Source organism: Plecotus auritus (assembly GCF_963455305.1).
Source record: "Plecotus auritus genome assembly, chromosome: 2".
In the NCBI taxonomy this organism is placed as follows: Eukaryota; Metazoa; Chordata; class Mammalia; order Chiroptera; family Vespertilionidae; genus Plecotus; species Plecotus auritus.
Window position 1 is genome coordinate 86,363,167 of NC_137771.1, and position 24,674 is coordinate 86,387,840.

The following is a 24,674-nucleotide window of genomic DNA, read 5'->3' on the forward strand; positions in this document are numbered from 1 at the left end:
TTAAAGGGTTAGGGACAAATGTCTAACCAGAACTGCAGATTTTAAAGAGATGGTCATCAACTTAAGAAAAAGGAATATTTCCCTGAAAATGTACTTCACTTAAAAATGTATGCCATTTGCATGATGATAAACAAAATTCTGAACTTCTTCAAATATGCCGCTTCACAAGCAAGTAACACTCAGGCATTCAGAATTTAATTCTTGCTAGGGCACCAATGCATTTCTGCTTATCATCCTGGGACACTCTTATTTGCAGGTGGAAACATAATTAACATAAGCCAGTGCAGTAAATGTCAGACTATTAGGGCTACAAGAAACCCATCAAATTCAGGACCAAGAATTCATCGTTAGAAATTCCTGTGACCCTTGAGGCCACATGAAGAAAAGTCATTGTCACCATGAAATGTATTTATACTAGGATAATGAATGATTTGCACTCTTTGAAAGGCCTAAAATATTTATGGAATATGAGAATTGTAGAGATTGAAGGAATTTTGGGGACTGCTGATTTCATTTTTTTCTGTCCAATTTTGAAATTATTATATTCTTAATATTCTTGAAGGTGGTAATTTAATTCCCAGCTAGAGCTGATTAACTGAATTAAGATGGGAATGAAAATCAGTGGCTGATTAGGATTTGAAGCCTAAATTCCTAGATTGATGCCAACTAGATCACAGAGCTTACTGCAGATATTAAAAGTAAATATTGCGGGGGCAAAAAGAAAGAACAGCTGAGGGTCGCATGAGGAGTGTTTGTTGGCAAGTTAAGGGACAGCTAAACTCCAGGAGAAGGCGGGGGACTGCTAGATGGGGTTCCCCTGACCGGGCAGCCCCCACTGCGGCTGGGTCCCATCCTGGAGCTACGGGCTCAGACGCGGAGACTGCACCATCTTGAAAGGGAAAGTGGAGCTTATTGGAAGCCTGAAAATCCACAACTGTGGCACCCACCGAACAGCTGTGAGCCCCAGAACACCGGTCCCCAATTGGCGCAAACACGTTCAGATTCAGAGGAGCTCTACACTCCACCACGGAAAGGAGAGAGAGAACTACATAACCAGACACCCAGAGAAGAGAGACCATGGGGAGACAAATAAACAGCCCGCATATGAAAGAAAAGTAGGCATCACCAGGAAAGGAAGTAAACAAAATGGAGGCATGCAAACTTCCAGAGAAAGAATTCAGAGAAATGGTCATAAGGTGGCTGAAAAGAATGGAAGACAAATTCGACAATATGAGTAAGAACTAAGAGGAAATGAAGAAGAACCAAGAAGAAATGAAAAATGACATCGCTGCTGTAAAGAACTCAATAGAAAGCATCAAGAGTAGACTAGAAGAAGCAGAGGACCGCATCAGTGAGCTAGAAGACAAGATGGGAAAAAATACCCAAGTAGAGCAGCTTCTAGAAAAAATAAAATTAAAAAGCAAGAGGAGAGCCTGAGGGAACTTTGGAACAACACAAAACAAAACAACATCCGCATAATAGGGGTTCCAGAAGGAAAAAAAACTGAGCAAGGAATAGAAAACCTATTTGAAGAAATAATGACAGAAAACTTCCCTGATATAGGGAAGAAAAAACCCACACAAATCCAAGAAGCTCACAGAGTCCCAAGCAAAATGAACCCCAAAAGATTGATGCCAAGGCACATTATAATTAAATTGGCAAACACCAACGACAAAATAAGAATCTTAAAAGCGGCAAGAGAGAGACAGAAAGTTACATACAAAGGAACCCTCACCAGACTAGCAACTGATTTCTCAACAGAAACTCATCAGGCCAGAAGGGAATGGAATGAAATATACAAAGTCATGCAAAGGAAGGGTCTGAATCCAAGAATACTGTACCCAGCAAGGCTATCAATCAAAATTGAAGGTGAAATCAGGAGCTTCATAGACAAAAAAAGGACTAAGGGAGTTTATTACCACCAAACCAGCAATGCAAGAAATGCTAAAGGGTCTGCTGTAAAAAAAAGAAATAGGAAGCGAAGAAGGAACACAGGAGTAAAGAATAAAAATGGCGACAAATAAGTACCTATCAATAATAACTTTAAATGTAAATGGATTAAATGCCCCAATCAAAAGACATAGGGTAATGGATTGGATAAGAAAACAAGACCCATATATCTGCTGTCTACAAGAAACCCACCTCAGAAAAAAAGACGCACACAGACTGAGGGTGAAGGGATGGAAAAAGGTTTTCCAGGCAAATGGAAATGAAAAAAAAGCTGGGGTAGCAATACTTATATCTGACAAATTAGATCTCAAAGTGAAGGACATAACAAGAGATAAGGAATGCCACTTCATAATACTAAAGGGAGCAATCCAACAAGAAGAAATAACTCTGGTAAACATATATGCACCCAATACAGGAGCACCCAAATACATAAAAAAATCTCCTGGAGGATATCAAGGGAGAGATTGACAGCAATACAATCATAGTAGGAGACTTTAATACCCCACTATCACCATTGGACAAATCCTCTAAATGAAAAATCAGCAAAGAAACATAGTACTGGAAGTATTAGCCATTGCAATTAGACAACAAGAAGAAATAAAAGGCATACAAATTGGAAAAGAAGAAGTAAAGCTGTCCTTATTTGCAGATGACATGATATTGTACATAAAAAACCCGAAAGACTCCATCAAAAAACTAACAGACTTAATAAATGAATTCAGCAATGTAGCAGGATACAAAATTAACGCCAAGAAATCTATGGCATTTCTATACACCAATAGTGAACTTACAGAAAGAGAGACTAAAAAAGCAATCCCATTTACCATTGCACCAAAAAAATTAAGATACCTAGGAATAAACTTAACCAAGGAGGTAAAAGACCTATACATGGAAAACTACAGGACACTGAAAAAAGAGATAGAGGAAGACGTAAACAGATGGAAGAATATACCATGTTCATGGATTGGTAGAACCAATACCATTAAAATGTCCATACTACCCACAGCAATCTATAGATTCAATGCACTCCCCATTAAAATACCAACGGCATATTTCACAGACCTAAAAAGAACTCTCCAAAAATTCATCTGGAATAAAAAAAAGACCCTGAATAGCCACAGCAATCCTGAGAAAGAAGAATAAAGTAGGAGGGATCTCAATACCAGATTTCAAGCTGTATTACAAAGCCACTATTCTCAAAACAGCCTGGTACTGGCACAAGAACAGATATATAGACCAATGAATAGAATAGAGAATCCAGATATCGACCCAAACCACTATGTGCAATTAATATTTGACAAAGGAGGCATGAACATACAATGGAGTCAAGACAGTCTCTTCAATAAATGGTGTTGGGAAAATTGGACAGATACATGCAAAAAAAATGAAACTAGATCACCAACTTACACCATACACAAAAATAAACTCAAAATGGATACAGGACTTAAACATAAGATGGGAAACCATAAAAATAGTAGAGGAATCCACAGGCAGCAAAATTTCAGACATATGCCGAAAGAACTTCTTCACTGATACTGCCCCTAGGGCAATGGAAGCCAAAGAGAAAATAAACAAATGGGACTACATCAAAATAAAAAGCTTTTGCACAGCAAAAGAAACCATCAACAAAACAACAAGAAAGCCCACTGTATGGGAGAACATATTTGCAAATGTTATCACTGATAAAGGTTTAATCTCCAACATCTACAGGCAGCTTATACAACTTAATAAAAGGAAGATAAATGATCCAATAAAAAAAAATGGGCAATGGACCTAAATAGAATCTTTTCGAAAGAAGACAGAAGGAAGGCCAAGAGACACATGAAAACATGCTCAAAGTCACTAATTATCCGAGAGATGCAAATCAAAACGACAACGCGATACCATCTCACACCTGTCAGAATGGCTATCATCAACAAATCAACAAACGACAAGTGTTGGCAAGGATGCAGAGAAAAAGGAACCCTCGTGCACTGCTGGTGGGAATGCAGACTGGTGCAGCCACTGTGGAGAACAGTATGGAGTTTCCTCAAAAAACTGAAAATGGAACTCCCATTTAACCCAGTAATCCCACTCCTAGGAATATATCCTAAGAAACTAGAAACACCAATCAGAAAGGATATATGCACCCCTATGTTCATAGCAGCACAATTTACATTAGCTAAGATTTGGAAATAGCCTAGGTGCCCATCAGCAGATGATTGGATCAGAAAACTATGGTACATCTATACAATGGAATACTATGCTGCCATAAAAAGAAGGAATTCTTACCATTTGTAGCAACCTGGATGGAACTGGAGAACATTATGCTAAGTGAAATAAGCCAGTCAATGAAAGAAAAATACCACATGATCTCACTCATTTGTGGATAATAAAAAAACATTATAAATTGATGAACAAAAAGATAGATACAGAGGCAGTAAAGCATCAAACAGACTCAAATTACAGCGGGAAGGTTATGGAGAGGTGGGGGAAATAAGAGATGAACCAAAGGACTTATATGCATGCATAAGAGAATAACCAACGGATGCAAAACATTGGGGGGTGAAGGCAAGTATGGGAGTGGGGTGGGGGGGCAATGGTAAGATATGTACACATATAATACCTTAATAAAAAAAACAATAAAAAAGTAAATATTGCATAATATTTGAGATGATGAAATGTCACCTTCAAAAAAGATATGAATTATTACTAGAGAGAAAACAAATGAAAACAATCTAATTTGAGGAAACTGATGCAAACAAAATCTACAATAAGATATATTTGCAAATGCCTTTTAGGGGCACTGAAGGCAATTTAAAAATATATTTGTATTGATTTCAGAGAGGAAGGGAGAGGGAGAGAGAGATAGAAACATCAATGATGAGAGAGAATCTCTGGTCGGTTGCCTCTTGCACATTCCCTACTGGGCATCAAACCTGCAACCTGGGCATGTGCCCTGACCGGGAATCGAACCATTACCTCCTGGTTATAGGTTGATGCTCAACCACTGAGCCATGCTGGCTGGGTTGAAGGCAACTTTTGTGTGCTGTATAATTTTGCTCCAAATTATAGGGTGCTCCAAAAAATGTACACACACTTTAAATAGTTATAAAGGCAGTATTTATTTAAATACACTTCATTTTCAAAATAGAGCTATCAGCTGTTAAAATGTGAATACATTTTTTGGAGACACTATTTTTTGGACACTTACTGTTATGCTTTTCAATAAGATGAGTGATTTGAATTAAGTCATTTGTTCTTCACAAACAACTCTAATGAGGTTGGTGGTGTTATTAATATTCCTGTTTTAAATATGAGGAATCAAAGGCAAAAGGAAGTAGCATCTCTGAGATGGAAACCCTGGTGGTTAGATTCATGGCACTCAGCCATGGTGGTGGGCTGCTCCATCATGGCCACACTGCCTACGGCAGCCCTGTGACATTGGATAAATAAGGAACTCTCTGAGTTTGCTTCAGCTGGTCTCTAGTTCTCTCCTTCAGCACTGTCCCATCAAATCTGGTGAGTCACTGTTGTACCTTTCTAACATGTCATTTTTTTAGTGTGATCCAGCAGGGTTCAGATTAGGGTAATGATTAAGAACTTCATACAAATTAGAACAGATTTTTAAAAATCTTGGGAGAACATAAGATAGTAAAGGGTCTAGAAACCATCTCAATACATGATTACATGAACTTGGGATTATTAGTATAGAAGAGGGAAGATAGATTAAGTAGATGGTAGGTATCTTTAAGGATTTGAAAGCCTTTCACAGTAAAAGAACATTAGAAATAAGACTGGGGGTTATAATAAGTAAACCTTTTAGCTGAATATAATAAAGAACTTTGCAATAATCAGACCTTGTTGATAATGGAATGGGCTATCTTGGGACCTAAGAAGGTTTCCTTTCTCTAAGTCTAAAAGACTAGAAGACAGACACAACTGCGGCACCCCAGGAACAGCTGCGAGCCCCAGAACAACGCTCCCCAACTGGCGCAAGCACACGGGTTCAGAGGAGCTCTACACTCCACCACGGAAAGGTCAGATTTCGCCTGGGATAAGTGCCTTGTGAGTTGTACCTGCTGGTGCTGTATTTTGTGCCTTTAAATCAACCCAGGAGAGAGAGAACTACATAACCAGACACCCAGAGAAGAGAGACCATGGGGAGACAAAGAAGCGGCCCGCATATGAAAGAAAAGCAGGCATCACCAGAAAAGGAAGTAAACGAAATGGAGGCAAGCAACCTTCCAGAAAAAGAATTCAGAGAAATGGTCATAAGGTGGCTGAAAAGAATGGAAGACAAATTCGACAATATGAGCAAGAACCAAGAGGAAATGAAGAAGAACCAAGAAGAAATGAAAAATGACATCGCTGCTGTAAAGAACTCAATAGAAAGCATCAAGAGTAGACTAGAAGAAGCAGAGGACCGCATCAGTGAGCTAGAAGACAAGATGGAAAAAAATACCCAAGAAAAGCAACTTCTAGAAAAAAAAATTAAAAGGCAGGAGGAGAGTCTAAGGGAACTTTGGGACAACACGAAACAAAACAACATCCGCATAATAGGGGTTCCAGAAGGAAAGGAAGCTGAGCAAGGAATAGAAAACCTCTTTGAAGAAATAATGACAGAAAATTTCCCAGATATAGGGAAGAAAAAACCCACACAAATCCAAGAAGCTCACAGAGTCCCAAGCAAAATGAACCCCAAAAGACCGACGCCAAGGCACATTATAATTAAATTGGCAAACACCAACGACAAAGTAAGAATCTTAAAAGCAGCAAGAGAGAGACAGAAAGTTACATACAAAGGAACCCCCATCAGACTAGCAACTGATTTCTCAACAGAAACTCATCAGGCCAGAAGGGAATGGAATGAAATATACAAAGTCATGCAAAGGAAGGGGCTGAATCCAAGAATACTGTACCCAGCAAGGCTGTCAATCAAAATTGAAGGTGAAATCAGGAGCTTCACAGACAAAAAAGGACTAAGGGAATTTATTACCACAAAACCAGCAATGCAAGAAATGCTAAAGGGTCTACTGTAAAAAAAAAAGAAAGAAAGAAAGAAACAGGAAGCGAAGAAGTAACACAGGGGTAAAGAATAGGAATGGCGACAAATAAGTACCTATCAATAATAACTTTAAATGTAAATGGATTAAATGCCCCAATCAAAAGACATAGGGTAACAGATTGGATAAGAAAACACGACCCATATATCTGCTGTCTACAAGAAACCCACCTCAGAAAAAAAGACGCACACAGACTGAGGGTGAAGGGATGGAAAAAGGTTTTCCAGGCAAATGGAACTGAAAAAAAAGCTGGGGTAGCAATACTTATTTCTGACAAATTAGATCTCAAACTGAAGGACATAACAAGAGATAAGGAAGGCCATTTCATAATACTAAAGGGAGCAATCCAACAAGAAGAAATAACTCTGGTAAACATATATGCACCCAATACAGGAGCACCCAAATACATAAAAAAACTCCTGGAGGATATTAAGGGAGACATTGACAGCAATACAATCATAGTAGGAGACTTTAATACCCCACTATCACCATTGGACAAATCCTCTAAACAAAACATCAGCAAAGAAACATCAATCCTAAATGACTCACTAGACCAGATGGAATTAATTGACATCTTCAGAACATTTCACCCCAAAGCCACAGAATATACATTCTTCTCAAGTGCACATGGGTCATTTTCAAAGATAGACCATATGTTGGGACATAGGCAAAGTCTCTTCAAATTCAAGAAGATAGAAATCATATCAAGCATCTTCTCAGACCACAGTGGCATAAAACTGGAAATCAACTACAATAAAAACAACCCAAAGAAATCAAACACATGGAGACTAAACAGCATGCTATTAAACCATGACTGGGTTACCAGAGAGATCAAAGAAGAAATAAAAAACATCATGACAACAAATGACAATGAAAACACTACAATCCAAAATCTATGGGACACAGCGAAAGCAGTCTTGAGAGGGAAGTTCATAGCTCTACAAGCCTACTGCAAAAAACAAGAAACAGGGGTAATAAATTACCTAACCCAACAACTCAAAGAGTTAGAAAAAGAGCAACAAGAAAAGCCCAGTGTAAGCAGAAGGAAGGAAATAATAAAGATCAGAGCACAGATAAACGACATAGAGACCAAAGAAACAATACAAAAGATCAACAAAACCAAGAGCTGGTTCTTTGAAAGGATAAACAAGATTGATGAACCTCTAGCCAGGCTCACCAAGAAGCAAAGGGAGAGGACCCAAATAAACAAGATCAGAAATGAAAGAGGTGAAATAACAACAGATCCCGCCGAAATACAAAGGATTGTTAAAAATTACTACGAACAACTCTATTCCAACAAACTGGACAACCTGGAGGAAATGGACATATTCCTAGAAAAATATAACCTTCCAAAACTCAAGCAGGAAGAATCTAAACAGCTCAACATGCCAGTAACTATGGAAGAAATTGAAGCAGTCATCAAAGAGCTTCCGGCAAACAAAAGCCCGGGGCCAGACGGCTTCACAGGAGAGTTCTACCAAACATTCAAGGAAGAACTAAAACCTATCCTCCTCAGACTATTCCAAAAAATTCAAGAGGAAGGAACACTTCCCAGCTCCTTCTATGAAGCCAGCATCACCCTAATACAAAAACCAGATAAAGACAACACAATGAAGGAGAATTACAGGCCAATATCTCTCATGAATGTAGATGCCAAAATCCTCAATAAAATTCTAGCAAATAGGATCCAGCAGTACATCAGAAAGATCATACACCATGACCAAGTAGGATTTATCCCAGGAATGCAAGGATGGTTCAATATCCGCAAATCAATAAATGTGATACATCACATAAACAAATTGAGAGATAAAAATCACATAGTCATATCAATTGATGCAGAAAAAGCATTTGACAAAATCCAACACCCTTTCTTGATAAAAACTCTCAACAAGGTGGGAATAGAAGGATCATACCTCAACATCATAAAAGCTATATATGATAAACCCACAGCTAACATCATACTCAATGGGCAAAAACTAAAACCATTTCCCCTAAGAACAGGAACAAGACAGGGATGCCCACTCTCACCACTCCTGTTTGACATAGTACTGGAAGTATTAGCCACTGCAATTAGACAAGAAGAAGAAATAAAAGGCATCCAAATTGGAAAAGAAGAAGTAAAGCTGTCCTTATTTGCAGATGACATGATATTGTACATAAAAAACCCGAAAGACTCCATCAAAAAACTAACAGACTTAATAAATGAATTCGGCAATGTAGCAGGATACAAAATTAACACCAAGAAATCTATGGCATTTCTATACACCAACAATGAACTTACAGAAAGAGAGACTAAAAAAGCAATCCCATTTTCCATCGCACCAAAAAAATTAAGATACTTAGGAATAAACCTAACCAAGGAGGTAAAAGACCTATATGCGGAAAACTACAGGACACTGAAAAAAGAGATAGAGGAAGATGTAAACAGATGGAAGAACATACCATGTTCATGGATTGGTAGAATCAACATCATTAAAATGTCCATACTACCCAAAGCAATCTATAGATTCAATGCACTCCCCATTAAAATACCAACGGCGTATTTCACAGACCTAGAAAGAACTCTCCAAAAATTCATCTGGAATAAAAAAAGACCCCGAATAGCCACAGCAATCCTGAGAAAGAAGAATAAAGTAGGAGGGATCTCAATACCAGATTTCAAGCTGTATTACAAAGCCACTGTCCTCAAAACAGCCTGGTACTGGCACAAGAACAGACATATAGATCAATGGAACAGAATAGAGAATCCAGATATCGACCCAAACCAATATGCGCATTTAATATTTGACAAAGGAGGCATGAGCATACAATGGAGTCAAGACAGTCTCTTTAATAAATGGTGTTGGGAAAATTGGACAGATACATGCAAAAAAATGAAACTAGATCACCAACTTACACCATACACAAAAATAAACTCAAAATGGGTACAGGACTTAAATATAAGACGGGAAACCATAAAAATACTAGAGGAATCCACAGGCAGCAAAATCTCAGACATATGCCAAAAGAACTTTTTCAGTGATACTGCCCCTAGGGTAATGGAAGCCAAACAGAAAATAAACAAATGGGACTACATCAAAATAAAAAGCTTTTGCACAGCAAAAGAAACCATCAACAAAACAACAAGAAACCCCACTGTATGGGAGAACATATTTGCAAATGGTATCACTGATAAAGGTTTAATTTCCAACATCTACAGGCAGCTTATACAACTTAATAAAAGGAAGATAAATGATCCAATAAAAAAATGGGCAACGGACCTAAATAGAAGCTTTTCGAAAGAAGACAGAAGGAAGGCCAAGAGACACATGAAAACATGCTCAAAGTCACTAATTATCCGAGAGATGCAAATCAAAACAACAATGCGATACCATCTCACACCTGTCAGAATGGCTATCATCAACAAATCAACAAACGACAAGTGTTGGCGAGGATGCGGAGAAAAAGGAACCCTCGTGCACTGCTGGTGGGAATGCAGACTGGTGCAGCCACTGTGGAGAACAGTATGGAGTTTCCTCAAAAAACTGAAAATGGAACTCCCATTTGACCCAGTAATCCCACTCCTAGGAATATATCCTAAGAAACCAGAAACACCAATCAGAAAGGATATATGCACCCCTATGTTCATAGCAGCACAATTTACAATAGCTAAGATTTGGAAACAGCCTAAATGCCCATCAGCAGATGACTGGATCAGAAAACTATGGTACATCTACACAATGGAATACTATGCTGCCGTAAAAAAGAAGGAATTACTACCATTTGTAGGCACTTGGATGGAATTAGAGAACATTATGCTAAGTGAAATAAGCCAGTCAATGAAAGAAAAATACCACATGATCCCACTCATTTGGGGATAATGAAAAACATTATAAACTGATGAACAAAAAGATAGTTACAGAGGCAGTAAAGCATCAAACAGACTGTCAAATTACAGTGGTAAGGTTAGGGAGAGGTGGGGGAAATAAGAGATCAACTGAAGGACTTATATGCATGTATATAAGAGTAACCAACGGATGCAAAACATTGGGGGGTGAGGGCATATATGGGGGTGGGGTGGGGGTCGGGGGCAATGATAAGATATGTACACATGTAATACCTTAATAAAAATTTGAAAAAAAAAAAAAAAAAAAATAAAAGACTAGAAGACAAATGATCAGGAACACTGCAATGGTGGGCTGCTTGCCTGGTCCTCAAGGTCCATTTTAATTAAAATATGACTATTGATTCAAATGTATGGTTTCCGAAGTCAGAAATTAAAGCTGTTTAATTCTTCATTAAATTTTCATGTTACGGTAACTATAATGTTTCATTAGGGTCAGAATAGAGGTCAGGGTTAACACCCTACAGGTGACATTCTGGGACTCAGAGTCTTGGAGGCAGAATGCCAATCTGATTGGTAATTTTTCCTTCTTCTCGTGGTATTTTTTGGGGTTACTGGAAATTGCTAGGAGAAGAGAGAAAATAATTGTTCCCTTCTGTATTAAACTTAGTAAGAACAAGAATGAAGTCATGTTGACAGGGAGAATTCTTAGAAAATAAAAAAATGGCAACATTACTGGAGATAGTGGCAGTTTCCATACTCAACTGACAGGTGGCCTGTGACCTTGTTCTGCTCCAAGGTCCTGTCAGGACTCCTGGAAGACAATGTGGTTGCTCAGAAAAATCTCCCAATCTTTATTTGTTTGGGAATAAAGACTTTCTTTTTCTTAAAGGCAACATTTCTAAAGTGATATATGCATTCATGCCCTATGTCCTGGCTAGTCTATCAGAACAACCTTAGGCCTTGACCTCAGATGAGGGGGGAGGAGAAAGAGGAGGTAAAAGAGCCTGGGGATTGCCTTGGCTAAACTGCCAAGGTCATGCTGTCTTCCTGTCCACCCCCACCTCCCATAATATCACAACACTTCCCCTCCAGCCACCCTGATTTGTTTGCAGGATTCATTTTGATAAAGAACCTGCCTTGGTTTAGGTCAACAAACCTACCCATTGATCTACAGTGAACTGAAATATTCTGTGAATAAACAGAAATTACTGAACCAAGGAACACTGTGTAACTTGCTGGGTAGTACTTTCAACAGAACCTTTGAAAATGTCATGCTTTAAGTGGAAATGTACTTAGCAATATCCCCCTAGGCCTAGTATATTGTCCTGAGTATCTTTTTCAGTTGATTAAAGCTCCCGAGATATATAAAACTTACTGGGTGTATAGTAGACATGGGGACAGGATACTATGCTGACCATGAACTGCCTTTGGGAAAGCAGTTGCACTAGAGTAGAAAGAGTTCTGGATGTGCAGCAGGAAGACCCAGGCTGGAAGGCGTGGCCCTGAAGGACTACTGAGGGCAGTGCTTTCCCATATGTCTATGGGGCGGGCCAGTTTTGTTGGTTGGTTGGCTTATTTACATATTTTAATTTTTAATCCATCACAAATGGAAGTTTTTGTAAAATATAATAAATATAAAAAGTTAAATTCTTTTTTATTATAATATTCAACAGACATAACAGCCTGTCAAATGGTCATAAACGTGTGTAAAGGCTGGCTCTCACCTATCTGGCTGCAGATAGGCAACAACCAGTTTGTGGGTCACTCTTTGAGTAGCTGGCCGTGGGGAACTCAGCCTTCCTTAGTTTCTCCTCTTAGTCTCGCAAGGCAGTGTGAGGATTAAGATGATAAAAAAGGTGTGAAATCAACTAAAAAGTGTCATCCAAATGTTAAATTTTTATTGTCCTCATTATCATAACAGTAGTTGAAAATGATGACAAGGGGCCAAATACAGTTTTTGTTCTGTGAAGGTAGCTATTAATGTGGTGCAATTAAGTTAGCACACCTAGTGGCAGTGACTTTCTTTGGAGCCAACAATTTCCCAAATACAGAACGCTTGGCCGAGAGGCAGTTGGGAAACTGCACCAGAAAGCCCCTGAAGTGTCCTTCTTGTCTATGGCTCTCTGCCTTGTGATCAGCTGGAACCTCACAGCGCCATTTTCCTCCCGTAGGGCCCAGTTAACAGAGGCCACTAACCTAGGACCGGAATTAAGGGTCCCAGCTCAGACACACCCTTCCCACCAGATCACCACTTTCTTCTTGTCAGGCCAGGGAACTAGGTCAAGCAACACGCCTTGGAATCATAGTGGGAAATTTTAGGCACTTCTGGGCACAAGAAGAGTGGTGTTTGAATACACACACATACACACACACACACACACACACACTCATGCACCGCTCACGTGCACACATACACATGCACACACACGCACATGCACATCAGAGCCATTCAGAACCAGCATGAAAGCTCTCCCCAGGTGGTGGGGATCAGGGTCTTTGCTGAGGGACTGCCCTTGGGTTTCTTTTGGCAGATCCCCCAGCAATGCCATTGGAAGCAGATTCCAGTGAAAGAGCGACTGCCCCAGTTGCTGAACATTAGAGGCTCATACGCATCTAAGCAGACTGCAGTACTCCGCCTCCTCCACTGGCTAGAATAGGGCACTCTCTACTTTTCCCATCCCTCTGGTTTCCCACCGCCATTCTGCCAGCTCTTGTATTTTCTTATTTTATATTCAAATAGGCATTTTTAATATCATAAAAGTAATATCTATAAAATAAAAAATTAATCAGTACAGGAAGATATGAAATAGAAAAACAAACAATTTTCTCCCCTACTCCCTGACCTGGGGGTAAGTACTATTAATGATATGTGTGTATACTTTCTTTAAAAATTGTTTTAAAAATTGATTTCAGAGAGGAAGGGAGAGGGAGAGAGAGCTAGAAACATCAATGATGAGAGAAAATCATTGATCGGTTGCCTCCTGCAAGCCTTCTTCTGGGGATTGAGCCCACACTCTGGGCATGTGCCCTGACCAGGAATCGAACTGTGACTTCCTGGTTCATAGGTCAACATTCAACCACTGAGCCACACCTGTTGGGCTATGTGTGCATACTTTCAAAAAATGTTAAGGCCTATCTATAATAATAAAAATGTAATATGCTAATTAGACAGGACAGCCAAACGACCTTCCGGACGTCCTTCTGGACGACCTTCCTGACGAAGCGGGACTGCAAGGGCCGAGGCAAGCCACCTCGGCTGCAAGGGCTGGGTCCCTTGCATGATTTCGTGCATTGGGCCTCTAGTAGAAATATAATATGTGCTAACATATATGTCACTTTTTCTTTTTGATATATGTGATTGTTACATAGTTTGGCAATTGGTCAACATGATTCTTTTTTTTTCCCCCATACTTTCCTTGACATTCAGATTTTGGTCTTATTTTACTTTCAAACTTTTCCCCTCAGTGGCCTTCACAGCCCTGTGTCATGATCAAATACCCAGCCTTTCTTCTCCCTCCTCCCCAGCCAAGTCCATCCTCCATCCTCCATCTCCCGTCCCCACTCCCCACCCCACCCCATTACCTTTCCAGCCTCTGCATGGTCATGGCCAGCGTCTTATTCAGCTCATCTATCATCCTGCAGCTGGAGGGGTGCATGGGGAGGGAGCCGCTGGCAGAGGGGTGGTGCTGGCCAAGGCTGCCATACTGCAGCTGGTGCTGTATCTGGGACGGCAGGACCGTGTGGTGGTGCTGGGCTCCACTCTGCTGGCCGCTCTTCTGGGCTGCATAGGATGCCAGCGAGAGGTCTGGCCCTCCTACAGGCATACAGATCATGACTTTCTTTGGAGGTAGCGGAGGTGACAGTTTCACTGGCAGACAAGGCAATTTCACAGGGGCGCCAGGATCTGTGGCAGAAGGTGAGAGACAGGTGTGAGTTTTGGGGTAAGAAACCCAGAACACTGCACATGCCTACCTTGGGCTGTAGCCTTCGGGGTCCCTGAGATAAAATGCACCCACTGAACACAGCAGGATGAGAGCTCTCAGCAAACACCCATCATCTCCTTTCTTGCTTAACTTGTGCTGGCTGCAAGGGCCCTCAGGGACTCAGGCATTAGTGGTGCCTGTCACACAGCTGTCAGGCTGTGGGTCAACAGCAGCTGTGCACCCTCTGCTCATGGAAACCCATGGACCTTCGAGACCTGCTCTAAGATGCCCCATGATGCCTACAACTTGGCCATCATGATGTAAACATATCCTTTCAGTTGGCATTTTCTAACAGGCAAGAGATTGGAAGTCAGCCCTAGGTTCAAGTCCACTAACACCATACCCCTCCACCGATGACTTTAACAATGCACCCTCCATCCCCTCATCTGGAACCTGGGGATAATCTCCATACTTGGGAGGATCTGCTGTCACAGAGAGCTCAGGTGCCCCATATGGGGATGAGCTGTGAGCACAGGAGCTGGACTGGACCACCCACTCACATGGCATCCACGGTGGGCTGTTCAAACTGTAGGGAGGCCCCGACAGGCACTCGGGGGCCTGATGAAACTGGCCCCCACCCAACCCCTGGTTCCATGACAGTGGCACTGAAACTTCCCAGAGATGCTCTGAATCGGGGGACACTTAGGGTTAGACCAGCCCTCATGGCGTCTCTAGGATGACCTTGCAGTCTTCTTCTGTACCCTACATTCCTGGACATAATCTAGCATGGCTGAGTTGTTTGGGTTGCAGGCTTCATGGCCAGGAGGTCAGTGGGGGGAGAGAGGTGGGCAAGTACAGACCACTTCACACCTGGTGCTCATGCCGGGAGTGGTACCGGGCTCGACTCTTGGTCTTTGAGGCCCTAGGTTTTTCTCCAACTATCTGAGTGCTTTGAGGGTGGCAGTTTAACCGCCACAGTCCTGCCAAAATGACATCCCTAGAGCACAAATCTGACCATGTTGCTCCTCAGTTTAAAACCTGCCAGTGACCTAGGACTAAAGCTCAGCTTTGACACATCAATCAAGACTCCCATGGTCTCCTTGCTGATTAGTTCATCTCCTCATGTTCACACTTTACCTCACTGAAGTCCGCTCGGTTCCTCCAGTTGCAAATAGCCTCTCTCATCTTACTTCTGATCTGTCTCTGCTACCACATGTACGGCTTTTCTCCCTTGGATTTTACTTATTTGCTCACCCCCAAATTGAGTCTCCATGCCCAACTCACTCCTACCAGGTGGCCTTTGTCCCTCACATTCTCCCAGGACTGTTGCCGTCCTCCCTGGCTCCCTACGCTCAGTGGCCACCTCTTCTATTTCACAGAGAAACCACGGAGAGCCTCCAAGGCCCCTCTTCCCTTTGATCAGGCCTTGTTCTTACCCTGACCTACAGGCATCGCCCTCACTCCTGAACCCACAGGCATCGCCCTCACTCCTGAACCCATAGGCATTGCCCTCACTCCTGTTCCCACAGGCATCGCCCTCACTCCTGTTCCCACAGGCATCACCCTCACTCCTGAACCCACAGGCATTGCCCTCACTCCTGTTCCCACAGGCATCGCCCTCACTCCTGAACCCACAGGCATCGCCCTCACTCCTGTTCCCACAGGCATCGCCCTCACTCCTGAACCCACAGGCATCACCCTCACTCCTGTTCCCACAGGCATCGCCCTCACTCCTGAACCCACAGGCATCGCCCTCACTCCTGTTCCCATAGGCATCGCCCTCACTCCTGTTCCCACAGGCATCGCCCTCACTCCTGAACCCACAGGCATCGCCCTCACTCCTGAACCCACAGGCATCGCCCTCACTCCTGTTCCCACAGGCATCGCCCTCACTCCTGAACCCACAGTCATCGCCCTCACTCCTGAACCCACAGGCATCGCCCTCACTCCTGAACCTACAGGCATCGCCCTCACTCCTGAACCCACAGGCATCGCCCTCACTCCTGAACCCACAGGCATCGCCCTCACTCCTGTTCCCACAGGCATCGCCCTCACTCCTGAACCTCTGAGCTCCCCAAATCACCTGGCTTTTCCATACCCCTGGGCCTTTGTCCCTTTCCGTCAAATTGGAACTTTCTCTCTTCTGTCTTCTTGGTCAATTCCTACTCTCCCTTCAAGATCGAGCTCAAAAATGTCCTCTCCTGAAAAATTTTCCATGATCATTACATCACTCCTTCCATCATACATCCACTGGGTCCACTGTGGGCACGCAGATGTCAGTGCTGACAATGTCAGTATGTCACCAGAGCCAGCACTTACGCCAGGCCTATTATGTGCCCAATGTTGTTCTGTGCTTTTCATTTCTAACCAATTTAATCCTCACAACAAGTCTGTGACGTGGACACTGTTATTATCTCACTTTTACAGACGACGTCACTGCGCTCTGAAGACTCCGAACTAGCCTCCTGTTTACATAGCCGGCTCCTCTGGAGAACAAAGACCGTGAACAATTTGTCATTATATCCTTAGCATATTGAACAGGTGCCCAGCTCACACAGCAAGAGGCTGAAAACATGTTTACAGAATGAGCTGAAACCATGATGCTCTTGTGAGGGATGAATTCACACCCTCCCAGAAGATAGGCTAGGAGGCAGATATGAACATAAAATGGATCACAGTTCTGGGATCATGCAGCTGTGGATGCATGGACACTACAGTGCTGATTCTACAGCCGAGACACAGAAAAGCCCAATGGTTCCAAGGAGCCCTATGAGATGGCTCCCCTAACACCAAAATGCGAACCAATAACCACAAGGTTCCTTCAAGCTCTCCCCTGAAGGCTCATCCTGTTCGACCACCCCCCATGCACAGGACACAGTGGTGCTAATTCCAAAGTGGCTGAGAGCAGAAACTCACCACCTTTGTCCTGTTCCTGTTACTGAAGAATGCATTCCTGGGGCTCTTCGAAGTTTTAGCACAAACCTAGCAAATGCAATGTGTCTGGAAGCATTAAAGCTTTATGTCAGGGACCCTTAACCCATGATTCCCTCATTTGTGGGTCCAGCTGTCTGTCTAAGACAGGCAGATGCTCAGACGCTTGGGCAGGAGAAAGCAGAGCCAGGAGGCAGCATGGAGCTGACCACCCAGGAAGGCACAGTAATGACATTGGGTTCTGTCCATCTTGTGAAGCTCTAACTTCCTGTGCACCCTCCTCCACAGCATTACTTATCATACTTCCATAGCAAAGCTTACTTGGTTTCATCATTGGAGAAACAGCCACGTGTATGCCAGGAATTCTATCAAAACAAAGCAAGGAGGAAATGACTAGTGGGGCCAAGTTAGTGGAGATGGCTGTTTATTGTCCCAGGAAAGACCAGCTAGGGCCTCGGAGGTCCCTCTCTTCCCCTCTCGTGCCTACATCTTCCTTTTGGTTGTTTCATTACACATGAGCATAAATTTAAGAGGGATAGACAATGCAATTTTGTCTCAAGCAACAAATACTTAATCAGAAGTTTAGCTTTTCCTAAGTGTGGATTCAATGCATTAGACCCCTCTGTCCTCCTCCTTGCTGGTTTTGGCTTTGCCTTATGTGAAATGTATGCATTTGTTAGACGATAAATAAACATATCCCAATACTCACTTCTGTTCAGCAAGGCACTGACATTTTTGTAGTAAGCACCACAGAGTGAGATGAATGGACTGGTACTGTGCTGCATGCCACCCACCTTTTCCTTCCAAGATACCAAATACTTAGCATAGTTGTGAGGGTGAGACAAGACAATGTGGATGTGCTTTGTGAATTACAAAGCACTATAGGCATTCACAGTGTGACTAGCAGGGCTCTTGCCACACCTGTGAGAGTTCACCTGGCCTCATGCTTCTCAGTCTGGGGGGTGAAGATGGAAGCCAAGGAAGCAACAGAGAGTATAGTGTTTCTGTGATACAGGGAGGGCAAAAGCAGGCTTACACTTGTTCATATGGAAAATAATACAATCATGAATAAATAATAATACAAGGAAAAAACTCTGTATTTCATGTACTCACAACTATAAGCCCACTTTTGCCCAACCCTGAAGGTAAGCAGGGAAAAACCAGGTGAAAGTGAATCAAGCAGGGGAGCAAAGAGGCTTGCAAAGGACCATCATTGCAGTCTGTCATGTTTGACAGAGAACTGCAGGAAGGGCAAAAGGCGGGGCTGTGCAGGTCTCAGTGTGTGTCCAGGCACGGCTCTGCATTGGTGCTGAGAGCTAGTGGCAAAGAATGCAGATCTGGAGGTGAGAAAACCTGGATTCACTAGCTGGGAAAGATAGCTAACCTTTTTTGGGACTTAGGCTTTTTTACCTCTAAAAATCCAGCGATAAAAATACCTCCTTTACCTTGATAGGCCCTCACTGAGTTGCTGCATGACACTTATGGATTGTCTGAGGCCTCACTCTACCTCTTGTATTTATAATGACGATAGTGGCTGGCCCTGCTGGGGCGCACAGAGCTCCCTGCTTGCTGACTTAGAAATGGATGAGTCTTCTGCAGCCAGACTGATCAAGATGCAGTGTATTCATAAAACTGTCTCTGTTGATGGAGTGGAAGGAGCAAAAACAACCAGTTCCAGAGAACAAGGAAAATAAACCCAAACTGTGAGTGTCAAAGAGCCATAAAGCCCAAGGGGGCTGTATTTCCAAACATGATACTGTTCTGGACAAGGAAAATGAAACCCGCAGATAACTTCTGCAGTCGGTTCTCTGGCCAGAGGACTGTAGAATGAGTCTGGGCTAAACGATCACACCCCCAGTCTCTCTTCTCACTTAATTAATACCTGCTGCAGAAGCCATCTGTAACTGCTGATGTATCAGATGTACTTGTTAATGATAGTAGCACTTAGTGTCTTAATGAAAAAAGATGTTGTAAGAATTTCCCAGTTATTTGCTGGTTCCAGCAGGTCAGAATTTCTGGTCTCCTTTCATAGCTACAGACATTCTTCCCAAAGACACAAAGGGCATAAGACGTGTGCTACGAACTTAAAGAAGAGTCCAGTGTCACTCAGACTCTCCTGGCTGCAAGAAAGGCACTCAGTGCCTGGCTGGTATGGCTCAGTGGTTGAGCATCAACCTATGAACCAAGAGGTCATGGGTCCATTCCCAGTCAGGGCACATGCCTGAGTGGCAGGCTAGATCCCCAGTAGGGAATGTGCAGGCAGGAGGCAGCCAATCAATGATTCTCTCTCATCATTGATGTTTCTATCTCTCTCTCCCTCTCTCTTCCTTTCCAAAATCATTAAAAATATATTAAAAAAAGAAAAGAAAGACACTCAGAGGAGCTCCATCAATTTCTCCAGGCCAGCCTAGGGATTCTGTGGCAGTCCTTGGTCAAATGGCTGTGAAGGCAACCTGTGTTGACTGACCCTTTGTAGTGAGAGGGATGGTGTGGTGGGCAACAAGAGTAACAAAGAAGTTGTGTCCCCCCAACCTGGCTTGCTCTCCCAAGCTGGGTCAGCACATGGGGACTGTAGCAAGTGTTGGCCGTATGTGAGGAATCTGTCCTGACACCTTCCAGAGTCCTAAAATTGAGGCTCTTAGGGCACATGCAGCACCAGCACCAGCAACCGGCTTTGTGTCAGACCCACTTTCTGACACATTTCTGTTTTTGAACTGACCCCTCCCAAGACCTGGGAGGATGCCAGATGAGAGGAACACGCTCCCTAAGGTGGTGGGCTGGGCAGTGTGGATGGGGTCACTCGCCGGGCAGTGTGGATGGGGTCACTCGCCAGCCGAGTCACTGAGTCACGTTACCTTTGCAGAGCAAGCAATTAAATTAGATTTTTTTATTTTAATTTTTAAAAAAGATTTCACTATAGGTTTATTTATTTATTTATTCATATTAAATTTGTTGGGGTAACATTGGTCAACATCATCATATAGGTTTCAGGTGTGAGTTTCTATGTTATAAGATCTGTATATTGCACACCACTCAAAGTCAATTCTTCTCCTGTCAACATATATTAGGACCCCCTTTCCTCCCCACCCCCTTCCCTCTGGCAATCACCATACTGCTGCCTGTGTTCACAAGTTTCAGTTTTACATCCCACATATGGGTGAAATCATGTTTCTTAGCTTTTTCTGACTAACTTATTTCACTTAGTATAATATTCTCAAGGTCCATCTATGTTGTTGAGATTTTTTTAAAAGTAAAATTACACATATTCATTGTCAGGAAACTGCCCTCAAAGAGTTAAAATTGTAGATGCCACTGTAATCATGAGAACAGACATCTGACAGGTAAGTGTTTTGTTAGAATTTATAAGTCACCTATATAAAAACACATGATATTAGTTTGTTTCTGCAGTAACGATGAATGCTGCTGCCCCCCAGGGAGACTAACTGAGGAGAGTGCTATTTCTTAAACATACCATGCCTCACACTCATGTGTCTCTGTGGACCCACCCTGCTTCTCATCTCACAGCACCCTCCTCTACCATCCCTACCCATCACATTTTCACTCATTTTAGACCTGTCCCAAATACAGCCTCCTTTATGACACTTTTTTTTAATTCTTCCAAAATGATTTGCTCTCTTACCATCTGAATTTCTTTACAGCCATGTTTATCCATCTTCATATTAACAGTTTCCTGCAGTTTACAGCTGCCTACAACCCCTACAGCTGGTGGGGGAATACTTTTTGTGAATGACATCAGGGCTGGCAGAGCGCCTCGCACATGGTGGGCACTCGGAACGTAGCTTCCATTCAGCCTCGCAGAGGAGGGGAGTGCTGGCACCTGCTACCTGGATGAACCTTGGGGACATTATGCTGAGTGAAATAAGCCAGTCACAAAATAATAAATACTGTATAATTCCACTTATCTGAGGTTCCTGGAGTACTCAAATTCATAGAAACAAGAATTAAAATGTTGGTTACCAGGAATTAAAGGGAGAAGAAAGAAAAAGAGGAGTGTTTAATAGGTATAAATTTTGAATTCTGCACGATGAGAAAATTTTGGAAATCTGTTGCACAATAATGTGATTATCCTTAACATTATTGAACTGTACTTAAAACTGGTTTAAAAAAGTACCAAGTGAACTAAATCTCCAACCTAACAGTGCTACAAAAAAGAAAGGTATTTCCTACAATTTTCACCCTGATCATAGAGGTCAGAGCAGAGAGCACCCTTTTAAAAATGTTTTAATCAACAGTCTGTACATGCACTGAAAAAAGAGTTTCTGCCTTTTTTTTTTAAACAATCTTTTTTATATATTTTATTGATTTTTTACAGAGAGGAAGGAAGAGGGATAGAGAGTTAGAAACATCGATGAGAGAGAAACATCGATCAGCTGTCTCCTGCACACCTCCCACTGGGGATGTGCCCACAACCAAGTTACGTGCCCTTGACCAGAATCGAACCTGGGACCTTTCAGTCCGCATGCCGACGCTCTATCCACTGAGCCAAACCGGTTTTGGCGAGTTTCTGCCTTTTGAAGACAGAAGATGAAGACTGGGAAAGTATGGAGAAATGGATATAAAGAGGGAACACAGGCAAATTTCCCATTCCTTCAAGGCATCAGTTATCAAGAGAGTGTGAACCTGTAACAACTTCAGGAGGCTTCTGGGTTATGAGTCATTAACATTTGAAGGCACAGATGAGGTCCAAGGTCACAGTGGGCTAACCATCAGTTTTCTCTCACTGTCAGAGTAGAATACTGGTAGGGAAAGCAAGGAGGGAGGCAAAAGTATTCAGGTGATTTGTAGGGTTGGAGAGGAGGCAGAAAGAGGAGAACAAGGATGGTGGAAGGGAATTGGAAAGCAATGGCCAGACAGAATCAGAGAACAACAGAGAAATCAAGTGTGATTACATATCAGAATGTAACTGTAGAACAGTCCATTGTAGACACTGTCCACAAAACTAGAAACAGCTGTAAACAGGAATATTGGCTTTGGCTTGACAAGCACTGGATAGAGGGTTCTCATTAGACACCTGTTGGGGCTGAAAAATACCACTGGGCACGGATGCCATTTGTCAGGTAAATTTGCAGTTGCAAATAGTTTGTAATGTTGAAACTAGCAATCAACCTAGTTCTGATAATACAGTAGGTTTCCTTGTATTTGAGGTTCTAAAGATAGTGCAAACAAGCCCTCAGCAGGTTCACATTCATGGGAGGACTTGTTTTGAAGGATCAGCAACAGTTTCCTTTTGATTTATTTATTTATTTTTTGCTGAAATGCTCCAATGTTATTTGCCCCATTCTTGAATCTTATACACAGTCTCCTTCTAGCATGTTCTTTGAAACCAGACCCAACTGTGGTCAGGTCCTCCTCTTTATAATCAAGTGCCTTCAGAAGATATCTTTTGAAAGACAGGATCATTTTTGTCTTAAATAGATTAAAAAACACAAAACAAAAACAAACAAACAAACAAAAAACCAGTTAACTATAAAGAAAGCAAATGATTTTGATTTTATTTTAAGACTAGGTATCTTGGTGGACATGGTATAAACTAATGGTTATAAGTTAGAGCTCTGGAGTCTGACAATATAGATCCAGTCCATCTCTGCCACCAACAAGCTATTGTAACCATGATCAAGTCATTTCAATTCTCTAAATTTCATTTTTCACCACTGGGAAAAGTACAGAATAATGACAATCGTACCTACCTCACAGGACTAAATGGTATGTCGTAAAGTTCTCAAAATCTGGCCGTTGCCGTTATTACTACCCAAGTGTGAACGTCAGACTAAAGGCCAGCTACCACGTAGGTTCATCCTTTATTCAAATGGCATGCGTGGGGTACACAATTACAAGTCCCTTATACAGAAGGCATGGATTATTTGTGCATTGTCTAATATTTGACTTCTGGAGATAGGATGGCTGGAGAGGTGACGGAGGAAGACTTAGAAAGGAAGAAAGCAGTGTTTTTGTTTTTTGCCTCAATAACCCTTTTCCTCTAGGGTCAGCCATCATTCCACGAAGGATGCATTTTGAGAATCATTCATTTCAGATCATATTCATTATGCAACCAGCACTGCTGGGCACTGCACTTCCAGAATGGAAGGGACTGCAGTGCCCAACCATTCCTGACCTTTATTACATGCTGTGGATGCTGGTGTTGGACAAGATGAGATGGAAAAGGATGACAGTAGGAGAACAAAGAAATAGTTTGGGAGAGCAGGAGGGCTTCTCTGTACCTGGCTCAAGGACAGAGACAATTTGTATGATAAACAGTCTCCAAGTTAATTTCCTGATAAAGTGGAAACAGATACCAAAGCAGAGATATTTCTGCATCTTTCCTCCTGATCATGTACCTGGGAGTAGCCCAGTTCAGGCCAGCATTGTACCAGACAATTCACCACTACTACTAAGGCTTGGTGTCTTTCAAATTGTCCTGTGTTTCCTTTCAGAACTGTCAACAGAACAACAGACACTGAGAACACGCTGAAACTTCTAAGTCTCAATTTAGAGCTCTAGAATTCTTAGTTTATTAATTCCTTCTGACATGGCCCAGATGTCTCTTGAGTAATTAGTAACAGAACACAGGGTTAGTGTAGCTGCCTCATGCTGATAGGGATTCATTATGAATGATTACTCACTTACAAAATTTAAGCAAGTCTAATTGAGTTTAAACCCAAAAGCACGGCACGAGGATCATAGCCCTCAAACTTCTGTACCTGTTTTGTCTTCGTCGTATTTAAAAGGCTACCAAGTACACTATGGTAAGGGTGACTTTTTTATCCATTTGATATGGAGGTGAGATTTACAGATAATATAAAGTCCACTCTTCTTGGAAAAGAATGAGGGAAGCCAGAGAGATTGGGCTAGTTTACATATTTTCATCCCTCAAAAATCAAGATTCCTGAGGATGCCAGGCTACCCAAGTTCAGGGCTCTGAGCTGAATGGAGTGTGCCCTCATTAATTAGATAAATTAAAGGGTATTGCTGGCTAAGAAA

At 42.1% G+C, this 24,674-nt stretch overlaps 1 protein-coding gene across 11 annotated transcripts in view; it reads right to left on the reverse strand.

The window, feature by feature from the left end:
• Nucleotides 1–24,674, reverse strand: part of PHACTR1 (phosphatase and actin regulator 1) — a gene marked incomplete at its 5' end in the record, with an annotated part of 573,950 nt that overhangs the window by 65,610 nt on the left and 483,666 nt on the right. For all 11 annotated transcript variants that reach the window (XM_080657408.1, XM_080657410.1, XM_080657416.1 and 8 more), the window contains one exon: nt 14,404–14,725. In XM_080657408.1, the coding sequence (XP_080513534.1) occupies nt 14,404–14,725 (322 nt within the window). The remainder of the gene's footprint in view (nt 1–14,403; nt 14,726–24,674) is intronic.